The 13,953-nt window shown below is 57.5% G+C and overlaps 1 protein-coding gene across 4 annotated transcripts in view; it reads right to left on the reverse strand.

Moving 5' to 3' along the window:
* Positions 1-1,506: 1,506 nt before the first annotated feature.
* The window catches only part of CTXN1 (cortexin 1), a 44,794-nt gene continuing 32,347 nt past the window's right edge, over positions 1,507-13,953 (reverse strand). Inside the window, exons 1-4 of one of the 4 annotated variants that reach the window (XM_075524312.1) lie at positions 11,222-11,299; positions 9,742-9,859; positions 3,635-3,748; positions 1,507-3,103 (exon numbers count right to left, since the gene is read on the reverse strand). In XM_075524312.1, the coding sequence (XP_075380427.1) occupies positions 2,683-2,937 (255 nt within the window). In that variant the 5' untranslated portion in view covers positions 2,938-3,103; positions 3,635-3,748; positions 9,742-9,859; positions 11,222-11,299 and the 3' untranslated portion in view covers positions 1,507-2,682. Of the gene's footprint in view, positions 3,104-3,634; positions 3,749-7,650; positions 7,723-9,741; positions 9,860-11,221; positions 11,300-13,953 lie in introns of those variants that run through there. The other 3 variants (XM_075524310.1, XM_075524313.1, XM_075524309.1) reach the window with 3 other exon arrangements.

Genomic DNA, 13,953 nt, shown 5'->3' on the forward strand with positions numbered 1-13,953 from the left:
GGGACACAGTTTCGCTCTTACAGCCTCACCCTGCTCTCCCACCGCCGCGTGGCTCAGCACCCATGGGGGCTTTGGGTCCTTCCCAAAGCCCCAGAGCAGAGGGCAGATGAGGCAGAAGGACAGACGCATCAGCAAACTTGCTCCTGATCCTTTGCTCTCTCCTAGCAAGGGGAGGGAGGGAGAGTGATGGCAGAGGTTTGAGCTGGAGCCCAGCAGAGGTGTGCCTGCACCCAGCCCATCATTGCTGCTGGGCTGAGGAGAAGTGACAGGGACCAGGACAAGGAGGGGGGGGGGGGCAAAAAAAGAGCTGGGGTGAGGAGACAGAGGGGATGCGGGAGAGCGGAGGCAAACCTATCGCTACCACCGCTCCTGCCCGGTGCTGTGGTCAGGAAGGCACTGCCTGTGCTGCGGTCACCCTTGGCTCCTGGCTCAACCCCCTCTGAGGAGCAGCACCACTCTTGGTGCTTGCCGGTGGTGCTGCTGGGCAGTGGTCGTGCCGAGCAGAGGCCGTGCAATGCAGGGCTTGGCTAGCCTGAGCAGTGAACGGTACGTGCAGGGCGTGCTTGGCCGGAGAGCGTGCTGTGTGTCCAGGAGTCAGGGTCCAGCTGGTTGAGTTCAGCTCAAACCCTAGTTCCAGGCTGATATTCTCGGGTTCGTTTTTTTTTTTTAGCGAGCTCTTCTTGGCCTCCCATTCCGGACACAGAGCCATGTGCCACAAGAGGGCAGGCAGGGCTGCAGCATCCCTGCGACTGGGAAGGAGCCCATCGCCTCGCTGGGTGGTGGGAGAGCAGGGGCACCACTGGGTGGGGGGGACCTGGGCAAAGGAAAACACGCGCCCACTGAGCTCAGAGAGCTGGAGACTCCCTCCGACAGCCTCCTGCCTTGGCAGTGGGCGAGTGGTGGTAGGCTGTGTCGGACAGGGGTGCCAGAGGAGGTGCAGAAGCAGGATGTGCTGGGCTTGGGTATCCACGTCCTGCCAGTCACTTCTCTGCAGCACCCGGCAGTGACTCCTTGCCTCTTCCTCCATGTCAGTGCTCGTGGGACCCCAGGGACTCTCCGGGGCTGACCTGCACCCACACATCCAGAAGGTCCCTCTGGAGGCAGCAGAACCTACCAGGCTGCTGCCTGCGTGGCTGCACTCGTCATGCAGACCCAGACTGATGCAGAAGGCACAGCCAGGCACAGCCCACGGGTCCTGCAGCGGACGTGGCCAGGCTGTGACTGTCCCTGCCCAGAGACGCTGCCCCAGCTGCCATGTTGCGGCCAAGGAGCACCTTCTGCACGTCCCTGACAGAGCACGTGCCCAGGTACGGGGCACCGTGGCCCGGTGGTGATGCTCCTGTCCCACGTCACCCATCCCCTGCGGAGCAGCTCCAGCTTGTGCTGAGAGGTGTGGGGTCTTGGCTCAGACAGAGCGAGATGGGGCAGCCCACCACTGCTTGGGGAGCCGCCGGTACTCCTGCGAGAGCCTGGTGGGACGCGTCAAAAAGCAGAGGAAGAGCTGTGTGGGGTTAGCACAGTGCAGCTTTATTTCCATGGTGGGGGAGGAGGTTCTCCCCCATGGGCTCAAATCCCTTAGTACAACGCTTCTTACTGGCCCACAGCCATAACCCACCATGGCTTTTGCTAGCCCTGTGGCTAGCTGCAGCACCCCTACTCAACAGGCATGGTTCCCGCAGAGGGGCAGGAGGACAGCCTTGTTTTCGCCTTGACTACTTGCACAGCCCTTCTGATACTCAGATGCAGGACGGCCAGGGAAGGGCCGGCCACCCCCAGCCCCACCTCCCTGGACATGGGGAGGCCACCCGGATCCTGCTGGAGCAGGGACTGGCCAGAGCGGGATACCAGCGGGAGGCTGCCAGGCTTGGGCTGGCTGAGGAGCATCTCCCAAGTGTTGCGTGGGACCTTTGATCCCTCCTGGGATCCCAGCAGGGCCACCCAGGCAGGTCTGCAGGTAGCTGCATGATTGCACCTTGCTCAGACCATTTTCACCAGTTGGGCAGGGACAGGTCACTACGGTGTAAAGCAGAGAGCAGGCTGCAGGGCTGGATGCCAAAAGGGGGCTGCGCACGGGGGGTCTCCATCTCCCCCTCACTTGGGGGGGGGGCACTTGGGGCTGCCACACAGAGAGGAACAAAGCCAGCACTTGGGTCTGGTGCCTATAAACCCCCGACAGACACAGCTCAGCTACAGGGACACACACACACGCACTGGACCACGGTCAGCACTCCCCGGAGGACACAGACGAGGGCGACATGGGGGGCAGGAGGAGGTGGGGGTCAAAGCTCTGGCCTGGCACCAGGCAGAGCCGCCCAGACCAGGAGCCCTGTGGGCCGTGGCTGAGGGCAGGTCCCGCCATGCCCTGCCCCATCGCCTCCTGCCCCTCACTGCAGCACGCGACACTGCCCGGGGGCACAGCGGGCAGCAGGGACCATGCGGACTCATATCATCCCTCCAACACATCTCTCCAAGAGTCCCGCAGACTGCGAAGAGAACTGAAAAGTGCTTAGAAAAGAGAGAAACCCCTAGAAAACCCACCCTGGACAAGAGCCCGACCTCACCTCCCTGCCCAGAGCATCCCTGCTGGCCCGGGGCAACACCACAGAGGAAGGGGGGGCCGGGGCCGGGGCCAGCTGGGGTGGGAGGCACACAGAGCACCCAGGCTCGCCCCATCCCTGCCCTCTACACCAAGGCGTAGTCAAACTGGCCCCTCTCCAACCCCTCCTTGTGGTCAGTCCAGGAGGAGGCGGGCATGCGGCTGTAGGGGTCCAGCAGGATGCGAAAGCAGCGCACCATCAGCATCACCAAGAAGACCAGGAGGAAGATGACAAAGGCAAAGACGGTTTTCTGCTCAGCATCCATACCCGCAGCGCCGGCTGGGTGCTCAACCAAGGAGGGGGAGAGCAGTTCATAATCCATCGTCGATGCATCATTCATGGCAGAGGCGAGGAGCACGTGGGCAGGGCGCGTTCGGCCGCCCCGGTGCCCGGGCAGCCAGCTTCAGCCTCCTGCTGTGCCCACGCACCCAGAGCACGGGTTACTCCATAGCCACCGGCGCTGCTACGCCGAGCTCGGGATTCGCTCCTGCCCAGGCCAAGAGCTCCTGGAGGGGAAAGCAGAGATGGTGAGGGAGGAGAAATTGGCCACGGGCTACACCAACTCTGCTAAATAACCAGGGGCAGAGAAGGGCAGGGAAGAGCAGGGAAGTCCACAAGTGGATCCCTGGTTTTCTAGCAAGCTCAAGAAGCCACTTGCGAGGGGCACGAAGGCATGGGATGGGTGGGCAGTCCAGGGCACTGGTGCAGAGCTTGCCTCTCCGGTCATAAATCCCCAGCAATCCTCTGGAGAGGGTGCCCACCTCTCCAGGCCAGTGCTGCAGGACCCTTTTGGCCCAGGTGTCCTGGACCACAGGAAAATTCACACTGAAAAGGGCCTCAGCTGCGGAGTCAGGGGGGGGCTGCTCAGGGCTTTATCTAGTCTGGTCTTGAAGTTCTCCCAAGACGGACGCAAGCTTAGAATTTGCCCAGTCCTATTGAGGGACACGTGCCTGTATTTCCCTTGGCACAATGACTGCCTTTGGTTTTGCACCAGGTACAGAAGGAGCCGCGTCCCGGGGGAGAAGGAGGGCACCTACCTCACCGCAGCTGCATGGGGACACTAGTATTGCTATTGCAGCAGAAGGAGGAGAAGGCTGTGTCCAAACAGCCACGTCACTGAGGAAAGATCTCCAGGGTCCAGCTTTCTTGGGCTAGGGATGCAAAGCAGAAGGACAAAGATAGCAAAAGAGGTTAAAAGGACCAGAGTCAGTAGGAGTCATAGCAAAACACCACAAGGCACCTCTGAAGTTCTCAGTGTCTCTTGTGAGACCAGCACTGGATGGAGTTCGCCTAGGGAAACAGCCACACCAACCTCCCCTTGCAGCATCCTGGAGCCTGAGTGCTCTCAGTGCTGCGGAGACGCCAGAAAAAAATAAAAGCCCTGCTGGGAGATATCAGGAAACAGCCAAAGCACCCCCCTGCCCTCCCAGGCAGCAATGCTGTCTCTGTCTGGGAGCAATCTCAGTGGGAAAGCAAAAGGCAGGGCCCGGTGCGAGGCCACGGCACCCAGCTACAGACAGCAGCAGGGTCAGCGTGGCTCTGACTCATGCTGAGGACCTGCTCACTTTCCTTTATCTGCAGCTCCTGGGACACCACGAGGAACAGTGCTTGCAGGCTTTAAAAATAATTTCATATCACAGCAGCAAAATAAAGGGCAAGAGCAGCAACAAGGTGAGCACAGCCAGAGCTCTTCACCCCAGTTACTGGGTGCTCTCCCTTCCCAGACACGTCTCTCATCTCTAGACCAGACACGGGGTGTTCTCTCGATGGCTGCCCGTACAAGCACTGAGCCATCCACCCCTGCTCTCCTTTGGGACAGAACGCCACCATAACACCCCTGCCCGTGGGGGTGGTGAGCCCTGAGCTGGCATCCCTGCATCAATATTTGGCCAGGGTATCTCTGAACCCCCAAACACCGACCACCCCAAAACAGCTGACTCGGCACTTCCACTAACACCAGCTTCCCAGTTACTCGCTGAGGCTCCAGACGTCCTTTGGGGCCGAGCGGGGGGCTTTGCCCTGGCTTGTCGTAGTCACGCTATTGCAGGGAAGTATCCAGTGCAGTTCCCCAAAGGGAAGCTGTACCTACCTCCCACCGCACGTTAAGGGGACGTTGGCCATCCCCAGTGTGACTCCATCCAGAAGCCCCTCAGATTGTCAAGCTTCCATCACGCTGGGGTTTATCCCTCCCCCCCCATATATCCCCAACTGAGCAGGGGGTGCAGGGATAAGTCAAATAAGGTTCCCATGGCGCGGGTACCACATCGGGAGGGCAGGAGGATGGGGATGAGTGAACTGAGCTGGAGGAGCTTCCACCTGGGCAGAGCGTTGGGTCTCCCCTCCCCGGCCAGCGGGTGATGGCTCCACGTGGTCCTATCTAGGGGAGGAATACCCACCCATGGAGGAGCACTGATGGGCCAGAGCACCCCGCTCCTCTCCACGGATGTCTCTGGGGACAGGCGCAGCTCTCTACAGCCTCCATCTCCTCCCAGAGCTCCTGGGAGCCCTCAGGAACACCCTGGGCTCTGAAAGCATTGCATTGCCAGGGCACCGCTGCCCTTCTCTGTGCTGAGGAGAGATTCCTGCTTCCCATGGACACATGTGGGTTAAGAAAATCCCCCTTCATGGTTCCTGGTGCCAGAGGTGCTCGGGACAGGCCCTGCTGCAATGTAAGTGACCCAAGCACAGATCATGTATCTGGAGGTGCCCAACTGACTCACATCAAAAGTGCAGGGAGGAACAGGCACATTCAGGACAAAATACAAGATTTTCTGCTAAATAGTATCCCTAGTATAATATCCTATAGTATCCAGGATAAAGGATTCCCTCACATTTGGGATGTGTTGCGTTTTCATTACTGTGTGAAGAATCTGATCTTAATTTCCCGGGAATTTTGAGCAGAGCAAAAAAAGGCCCGATAAGACAGTTAAATGAAGGCAGCTGTTATTTAAGGAACATTTGATTGAGTTTTATTAAGATTCATGTTCCCTTAGTAACTAAAAAGAATACATGAGCAAGGAAATTGCTTAATAAGGACAGAACTCACAAAGGAAGAGGATCACTGTCAACAATTCAGCAACGCTGTGGTGAGATTTTTCTGGGTATGAAACACGAATTAAATGTTAACTCGGGAATGGCAAATATCTAATGAGATATTTATTTAAAAAGAAGTACAGAGCCGTGTTTACCGATGCAGGATGCCATCTGGTACGGAGGGCTCACCCTTCCCACTGCAGACACCTCCAAACTGAGAATCTGAGTGGGCAGCGAAGGGAGGTTATGGGCTCTCAGCAGGGATGGGGCTGCACCGCACTGGCATGACTCAGCCCGCTCCCTGGACGACACCCAGCACTTCTGCTAGCACCAGCTTATTCCACCCTTTAAGTCCTTGCAGGTTTTTGACCAAGAGACAAGACCTAGAGATCGGTAGTGGATGGGAAAGCACAAGAGCCTGCAGAAGAGAAGGCTCGGGGGGACCTTATTGCAGCCTTTCAATACTTAAAGGGGGCTTAGAAGAACGATGGGGACAGGGGTGATGGTTTTAAACTAAAAGAGGGGAGATTCAGACTGGGTATAGGGAAGAAATTTTTTTACGATGAGGGTGGTGAGGCACTGGCCCAGGTTGCCCAGAGAGGTGGGAGATGCCCCATCCCTGGAAACATTCAAGGTCAGGTTGGACGGGGCTCTGAGCAACCTGCTCTGGTTGAAGATGGCCCTGCTCATGGCAGGGGGTTGGACTAGGTGACCTTTAAGGTCCCTTCCAACCCAAACCATGAGGCTATGATTCTAAGAAGTGACCAAAGCAGAATCAGAGCCTAATTAGGGAAAGCAGCTGAAGAAAGTCTTCTGTGTCAGCCGGAAAGCAATTTCTGGATGCTAACATTTCGGGTATTGCTTACTTCCAATTTACAGTGGAGTAACCTTGCTCAAAAAAATCTGTTCCTCCTTCAAACAGTTTACTCCCACCAGCAAATAAAAGATGAAGCTGGGAGCCTCGGCATAGCCGTGCTTCGCTCTGCATTAGCGACAGCCCATGCTCCGCGCAGCTGGTGTGCAGGGGACAGCGCGGGGAGCCCCGCTCCGGATCCAGCGTCCAAGTGCTACGGGGGCTCTCCAAGTCATGGGTAAATTTGTCTCAGGGTGCTGGGAGGTTAAGTCAGCTTTGCAACGCTTGGCACCGAAAGGTGTGCGTTTTATCAGCGGGAATTAAAAAAGGCCAGCATGATTTGCACAATAAAGCAGAATTGCACCAGGAAGGCTTGATCTGCTCAAAGAATGACACTGGAAGATGACAGGACGTGAGCCGCAGTGGAGCAGGGTTTAATTGCACGGTGTCGTGGATGCAGTCCAACAGCTAGGGAATTACTCAGTTTACACACTTTCAAATATACCCAACTTAGTACTTTTATAACCAAAAATAGACATTTACAATTATATAACAATGAGAAATGAGACTAATGTCTTAAAAGGAGAAAGCGGAGCTAGTTTTGATGGAGGAGAGCTAGGAGGGGCTAAAACGCTTAAATTCAAATGAAGCTTTCGTAGAGACCAGAATAAAATGACTGCACACAATAAGAACTGGAGCAAATTCATCAGGACGGTGCTAAAATAACCCTGCTTTGAAAAGCACAACCCTCCTGTTGCTCCCCGTACAAATCTATTTGAGACGTCGATGAGAAAAATTCAAAAGAGAGATGCACCCAGGGTCCTGGGAGTGTCTAACGAAGATGGTTCTGTGGCCAAAATGAGCAGGGCAGGGGAGCAGCGTAGCATAAGCACTAACACAGGGCTCCGGCAAAGGGCTGAGAGCACATCTGCTGCTCCGTGGGAGCCTGGGGTCTCACAGGACCCAGCTCCCTGTGCTCCCCTTGGTTAATATTCATTGCATCGCTGCACATGGTGCACGACCGCCTGTTGCAACCAGACAGCAAATGCGATCGCCAGGGAGATACGAAAGCAAACGCCCTCGCGAGGATTGCAGGCAAACAAGTTTCTGCCTTAAGCAGCAGGATTTCTAGGACCTAAGCTCCTTAGAGATGGGAAAAGGCTTTACTTGCAAGTGCAGCAGGGCTGCGGTGCTCCCTCCGTCGTTCCAGTCCTGCGCTTCCAAAGCGAAGGGTCCGTCTGTCCGAGGCGGGTCCGCTCGCCCCTGCCGGGATGGAGGCAGCTGGATGCCTTTCTGGGAAGTGCACCCTTGTGCTTGGCACTGTTACATGGAGCTCATGAAGCAGCTGAATTCTTTGCAGCCTTTACATTGCCTTTTTCAGTAAATGTTGCGGCTGGGTCAAACGAACGAATCCCACGGGGTTACTGCGTGGCTGCCAGCGTAAGCACCACCAGAGGCTCGGCCAGGGGAAGCTCAGCTTCCAACAGGATGCAGACCCCTGGAGCGAGGAGCTGGGCTGTGTCCTCAGAGGTATTTCTGCCCCATATTAAAGCATGTTGTGAACCTCCTGGTTGGCAGATGCCGGCAACACAGGGCTGTGTTCTCCGGCTGCTTTATGGGATGCACCCTGGACCTGTGAGCGAACAGGGCTGGGACGATCCAGATGTATTTCTGTCTTCCCTTCCTATGCATCCCAAAGCCAAATTGCTGCATTGTCCCTGGAAATCTGCTCCTGTCTTTGCCACCAGCTGCTGGTGCAGGGCTCGCGCGGGGGCCATCTCCTCTGTCCTTCCTCAGCAGACAGCCAGGCCCAGCAGGAACAAAGTTGTTTCCCATTTCAGGAATCCGGTCTGCCGGGAGAGCAGCGCGTGCAACCTCGCCTTCCCGGCTTCCCTCTTATTGCTGCCAGGGAGGCACCCGAGCCTCAGCCCCAGCACCCTCCTCTCAACGTCCCCGGCAGGGAGAGACCCTCCTGTCCCCGCCGAGGTGGGTGCATGTGTTGTACGGACCGTGCTGTGCCCCAGGAGCGATGCTGAGACCCCCCCTCCGCCTTCAGCCTGGCTTTGTCCCAGCCACCTACGGGGTGCATCTCACCCTGGCCGAACAGGCAAACCCCAGGCAGCTGCCCAGGGACAGGCAGTGCCAGGCTCTACCACGGTACCACAGCCCACGTCTGGGCTGTTAATGCTTGTTACCTACAGCAGGATCCGGGGGGCTCCTTCACGAACCCCCTCAGCCCCTCTCCATCACCTGGCCCTGTGAGGGCCCAGCATGTGGACGGAGAAGGACATACGGGGTCCAGGAGACATCCTGCCATGGGGCTGGACCAGCTGCCAGGACCCACGCCCAAGGAAGATCCCACGTCTCAGCAGGACCCCCCAGTCGGTCTGATGCAGACAGATGTCCCCTCACGCTCTACAGCCTGCTCGCAACATCTCTCTTCAAGCACGTCCCACCACAAGGACTGGCAGGACAGGCTGGGACTCCAGCCCAGCCCAGCATGTCTGTACCCCAAACCCTGATGTAAGAGCTTGGCCAGTCTTCTGCTAAACCAGCCCATGGCTAACGGGAAGGCCACCTTCTCCACCACCCATGCAGCCACCGTGGAGGGACTCTCCCAGCAAGGCAGCTCCGCTGGGCGTGACTGCAGCCATGTCCAGCAGTTAGGGGAAGATGAGCAGACCACGGACACGGAGGGGAGAACCGAGCAGATCAGGCCAGGGCAGGAGCGTGAGACACCGAGTGTGAGGGATGTCCCATCCACTTTTTTGAAAGTGAAGGGGGCAACCCTTCAGCCAAGGGGGAGCAGCTCAGCAGAGCTGCTTGCCCCCACATCCCCGGCTCTGTGACCCCTGGTCCTCCTGGGGGGCTCGGGAAGCCCGGCCAACTGCAGGGCTTTGCAGCACACCCTTCACGTGCCTCCTCTCCGCCGTCATCCCAGCACACATGGAAATCCCACCACTGCCAAACCAAGCCACCCGGGAAGAAGATAAACCCCCAGGAAAGGTTGCTCCCACCTCTCCCACCCCAAAGCCCAGCCTCCTGCCCTCTCCATCCAGACGTGACAACCGCCATCGGAAGATCCGCTGGTCCCCAGCACCAGACAAACAGAGCCAGCCCCATCTCCTGAGCCCACCACCGGGAGGGGTGGGGGGGGTCCCTGGCAGCCGAGCACGGAGGGAACTACCCCCCCGTGCACTCCCCGGCTCTGCTCCCCACAGCGTGAGCACTCGAGAGGGGATGGGGCATGGACGGTACCTGGCTGGCATGGACTCCCGGCTCCATCACTTGCCATCTCGAGGGAAGGAGCAGCCGCCTCTCTCCTGGCGAGCGCACAGGGAAGGCAGCTGCTCTTCACTCACGCTGGAGCGGGTTCCTATGGCGATGCAGAATCAATTATAATAAAAGGTGGAGCACAGCAATTGGAGACAGAGAAGTTTCGTGAGCTGCCTGCCTGGGAAAGCCAGCCCGTGGGAGAGCGCAGGGCTGGGGGCTGAGCCTGCCCATCCCCGGGCTACGGCTCCTGGATCCCTGTGTTCCCCCCGCAAAAGCCCCTCTAATCCCCCGGGCAACGCGCCTGCATCACTGCCCCTCCAAGACATCCAAGACCTCTGTCTGTCCACAGTGTGCCCGTGTCTGTCCCAGACCCACGGCCCCCGTCCTGGCAGCTGAGATGCTCCAGAGCAAGCACAGCATCCCTGCCGTCCAGGCACAGCCCTGCCGTCCAGGCCACTGCCTGCTGCGTCCGGGACAAGGGACTGTGCGTCAGAGATGCTGAGGGCACAGCCGGCCATGAAGATGTTCAAGGGACTGCAAAAATCTCACTGCAGCCCCGCGGGCACCTTCCCACCCCCGGCTCAAGCAGCGGTCCAGTTTTCTGGGATGCAAGGAGCTGCCAGGCTCGCACGGAGTCACACACCCAGCTCACAGGGAAACATGCCCAGGCTCTGGGAGCTCTCCAGGAACCTGACTACGTGCCTGGACCTGAAACAGGAACCCAGCACAGCCTTGCCACCCGGCAGCCCCGCACAAGCTCCCGGAGGACGAGCGTGCGTGGCTGGCTCTGCCTGCTGCTGCCTCCCACCTGCATGCCCTCCCCACCTCTGTGAGCCAGCTCTGTACGAGCAAACTCAAAGGATGCATTTTCTGCTCTGGAGAAAGGCAACAGCAGCCTTGGAGCCTGGGCTGATGAGATGCAATTTGGAGGAAGAACTAGCACCAGCTGGTTGGTCACCACGACCAGGACAGACTGACCGTAGGGTCATTATCCCCACCCAGCTGCAAGGGACATCCTCACAGCTAAAAGGTGCGGCAATAACAGGGTCCAGACCCCTGCCAGAAGGAGCTCAGCAAGTGAAAAATGACCTGCAAATAAATGTCCTTGGTCACGCCACCAAAACCCCTGAGCTCTTGGCACAGCCTGGCCATCCGAACTCCTCCCAGGGCCCCGGCGAGAAGGATTTGGCCATTCCCAGCCACTCGGGAACAGTTCCAGGTCAAGCCCTGGGAGCAGGATGCCCCTTTGAGCATAGTTCTCCCCTAGGCCAGCGCTGCTTTGGCCACGTATGGCTCACGGCACCTGCTGAACAGCAGATCATTGCACATGCAAATCCCCAAGAAAGAGAGAACAGAAGAGAGCTCAGGTCCTGGTGTACAGGAGCCCCAAGGGGACAGAGGCAGGTAGGAGGAGGAGGAGACTTCATGCAAGGGAAACCAGGGACACCCACCCCACCGCTACCTGCTCTGGAGGGAAACGGACTCATCCCTCCTCATCCAGGTGCTCAGGAGGGGACAGAAAAGACTCCAACTGGCTGTTGGAGGCACCTAGAAATGTGGATTAGATGCCAAGGTTGCATGTAGCTGCCGGGAGCTGATGCAATCCCTCCCCGTGGTGCTTCCTCTTTGCAATTTTCCCAGTGCAAAAATTTATCCTGCAAAAATTAATCACCAAATCATAAAAGCAAACTCCTCTCTGTGTAACGGTACCAGAGGAGCATAATTGTGATCCCCAGCCCCTTCGGCACAGTGCAGCATGCCCCCTTCCTACAATGAGGTGATTCATTGTAAATATCTGGAAATAACCACCCAATTTGCTGCGTGATCCATCTTAGCTGCTAATTGAAATGGTTTTTCTGAAAGGTGCCCACAGAGAGCATTCTCACACTTAATCAGTGCAGGGAACGCTCACTGCCTGGGGCAAAGGGGAGACAGGACACATTAGTGGCCTTCCTGCAAAATTAATATTGCTTTGCTAGTCATCTGTCCTCTGGCAGGACTGGGAGTGTGTGAATGAACAGTTCCTAAAGGCCTTCTTCACATCCACTCGCGGAAGAGTCGCGGGAGCCTTTCGTGCTCTGTGGTTGCACCGTTTGTGGAGCTGTGTCCCCTGCAAGCCACAGGCGCTGCTCGTGTCGAGACCCCCCCCCGCCGATGGGTACCCACTGGCAGAGCATCCTCCATGCAGTCCACCCCCCCCCAACCCCACTCAGCCCGGTATAGCCCAGTCCATTCCAGCCCAGCCTAGCTCAATGCAGTCTAGTCCAGCCCAGTCAAGCCCCGTCTAACCCTCCCTTTGGCCCCACAGCCATGATTTTCACGGGTCTCGTGCCCCGCGATTAGCCAAGTAACCTTGCCACGTCCTGAACATCACAGCTCCCAGCCAGGATGAGACCTCTGAGCTGGTCACACACCAGGACAGTGTCCAAACTCACAATAGCAGCTGGTCCCCGAGCTGATGGCACGAGTTTTCATCATTTCCAGCTGTTGCTTGTTTTTCAGACCCAAATTGCTGTGGGCTTCCCTGTGGCTCATCTGCCCACCGCCCCATCCCTCTCCAAGTGATTGCATCTTTCCCTTTGCCCCAGGCTGTTGGGCTGTGAAGACAAGGGAGGACAAACCAACCCCTCTCCAGGTGCCCTGGCAGTTTGCATGCTTCTGTGAAGAAGTCTGCTCCAGCCTTTGCTCCTGTTTCTAAGCCCCATCTGTGGAGAGGGGTCCTCAGAGCCTCCCCCAGCCTTTCCCCTCTCCCAGAAGCTAGCTGGGTGCAATGCACAGAGCTGCTGTGGAGACCCAGGCTGCACCAGCCCAGGAAGGACCATCCCATGCCCCAGGGCATCCTCCGTCCTGCCACTCCTGCGTCAGACCGTGACAGCAGCTCTGCTCCATGGTGGAGACTGTGACTGCATCTCAATGAGCTCCTGCTGATTTTATCTCCTTTAAACTGATGAGGGTTGTTTGTGCAAACACAATTACTTCAGCTGAGGGCTCTCCATGAGCCGAGCCATGTTATGGGTTGGACAGGATTTCCCTTGCTGGGACCGTCTCCAGCAGAGCAGGCTGCATCTGTGACACGAATTGGTCTCTTTGCACTGAGCAAGAGCCAGGAGGAGCGGGAAGAGTGCTGAGCATGCAGGTGTGCAGCAGTGCCAGCCCACACCTTCCCGAAAGCACAGGGAACGGACTATCTGTGAGCAGCAGCAGCAGCAGAGCCTGGGTGCAGTGAAGACCCTCGCTATTGCAACCCGGTTTGCTCTGGACTCTTCCCAAAGGAGCACAAACCCACAGCGGGCACGGGGGTCTCTCCTTGCTGCAACCGGGGCAGCAGCTTTTACTGTTCTGCCTGGTGGCATCTTGCCGAGGCATCTGGGTGGCATCTTGCCGAGACCAAGCAGGTCTCCTCCGGCCCAGAAGTTTCCAGCACTGCAGGCAAAGAGCCTGTCAGAGCGAGGCTTCCTGACCAAAACAACAGACCTTGTGCTGGGACCCCCCGGCTCTGGGGTCTGTGGGAGGAGAGCAGATCCCTCTCCTTCAAGGAACTGGCAGCAGGATAGGCACAAAACGTGTAGTCACTACACGTGCAGATACCCCAAGACCAATGATTCTGGGCAAGTCACCCATGCATCTCTTTATAGTCAGGCTGTAGCGTACACAGGATCCCAGGTCCAGGATACACAGGATCCCACCCCTCCAGGACGCAGAGCAAGACCTATAGTGTACGCAAGATACCTACCCTATGTCTCCCAGGACACCCGCAGGCAGTCGGGTGGGTATATGTGTAAGCTGATTGCATGGAGGTGAAGATTTCGGCTGTGTCACTGCTTGAGCTGGCCACCTACGCTCCAGACAGGTGGGAAATATTTTTAAAAAATTATCATCAAAAAAAATAACGAAACAAAATAATGAAACATCCTTAACCAGGATGTGGAACCAGTGCGACGGGCACGCTGCATCGTGAACTGCAGCTGAGAGCCAACGCAGCATGTGCTGTCACCTGCACACCAGAAAGGGCTGCATTGCTGCAACCAAATGTTAGAGCCTGGGAAACCAGGAGTGGACAATGCCACCGTGTCTACACCTAGCCTAAGAAAACCATCGTCCTGGGAGCTGCTGCCTGGGGGCTCCTCCGCCTGGCGCCAGAGGAGGTGGAAAAAGCCCCACGAAGAGAAGAGCAACGCTGGAGCATTCAGAGTC

Source organism: Mycteria americana, chromosome 24, assembly GCF_035582795.1.
Source record: "Mycteria americana isolate JAX WOST 10 ecotype Jacksonville Zoo and Gardens chromosome 24, USCA_MyAme_1.0, whole genome shotgun sequence".
Lineage (NCBI taxonomy): Eukaryota > Metazoa > Chordata > Aves > Ciconiiformes > Ciconiidae > Mycteria > Mycteria americana.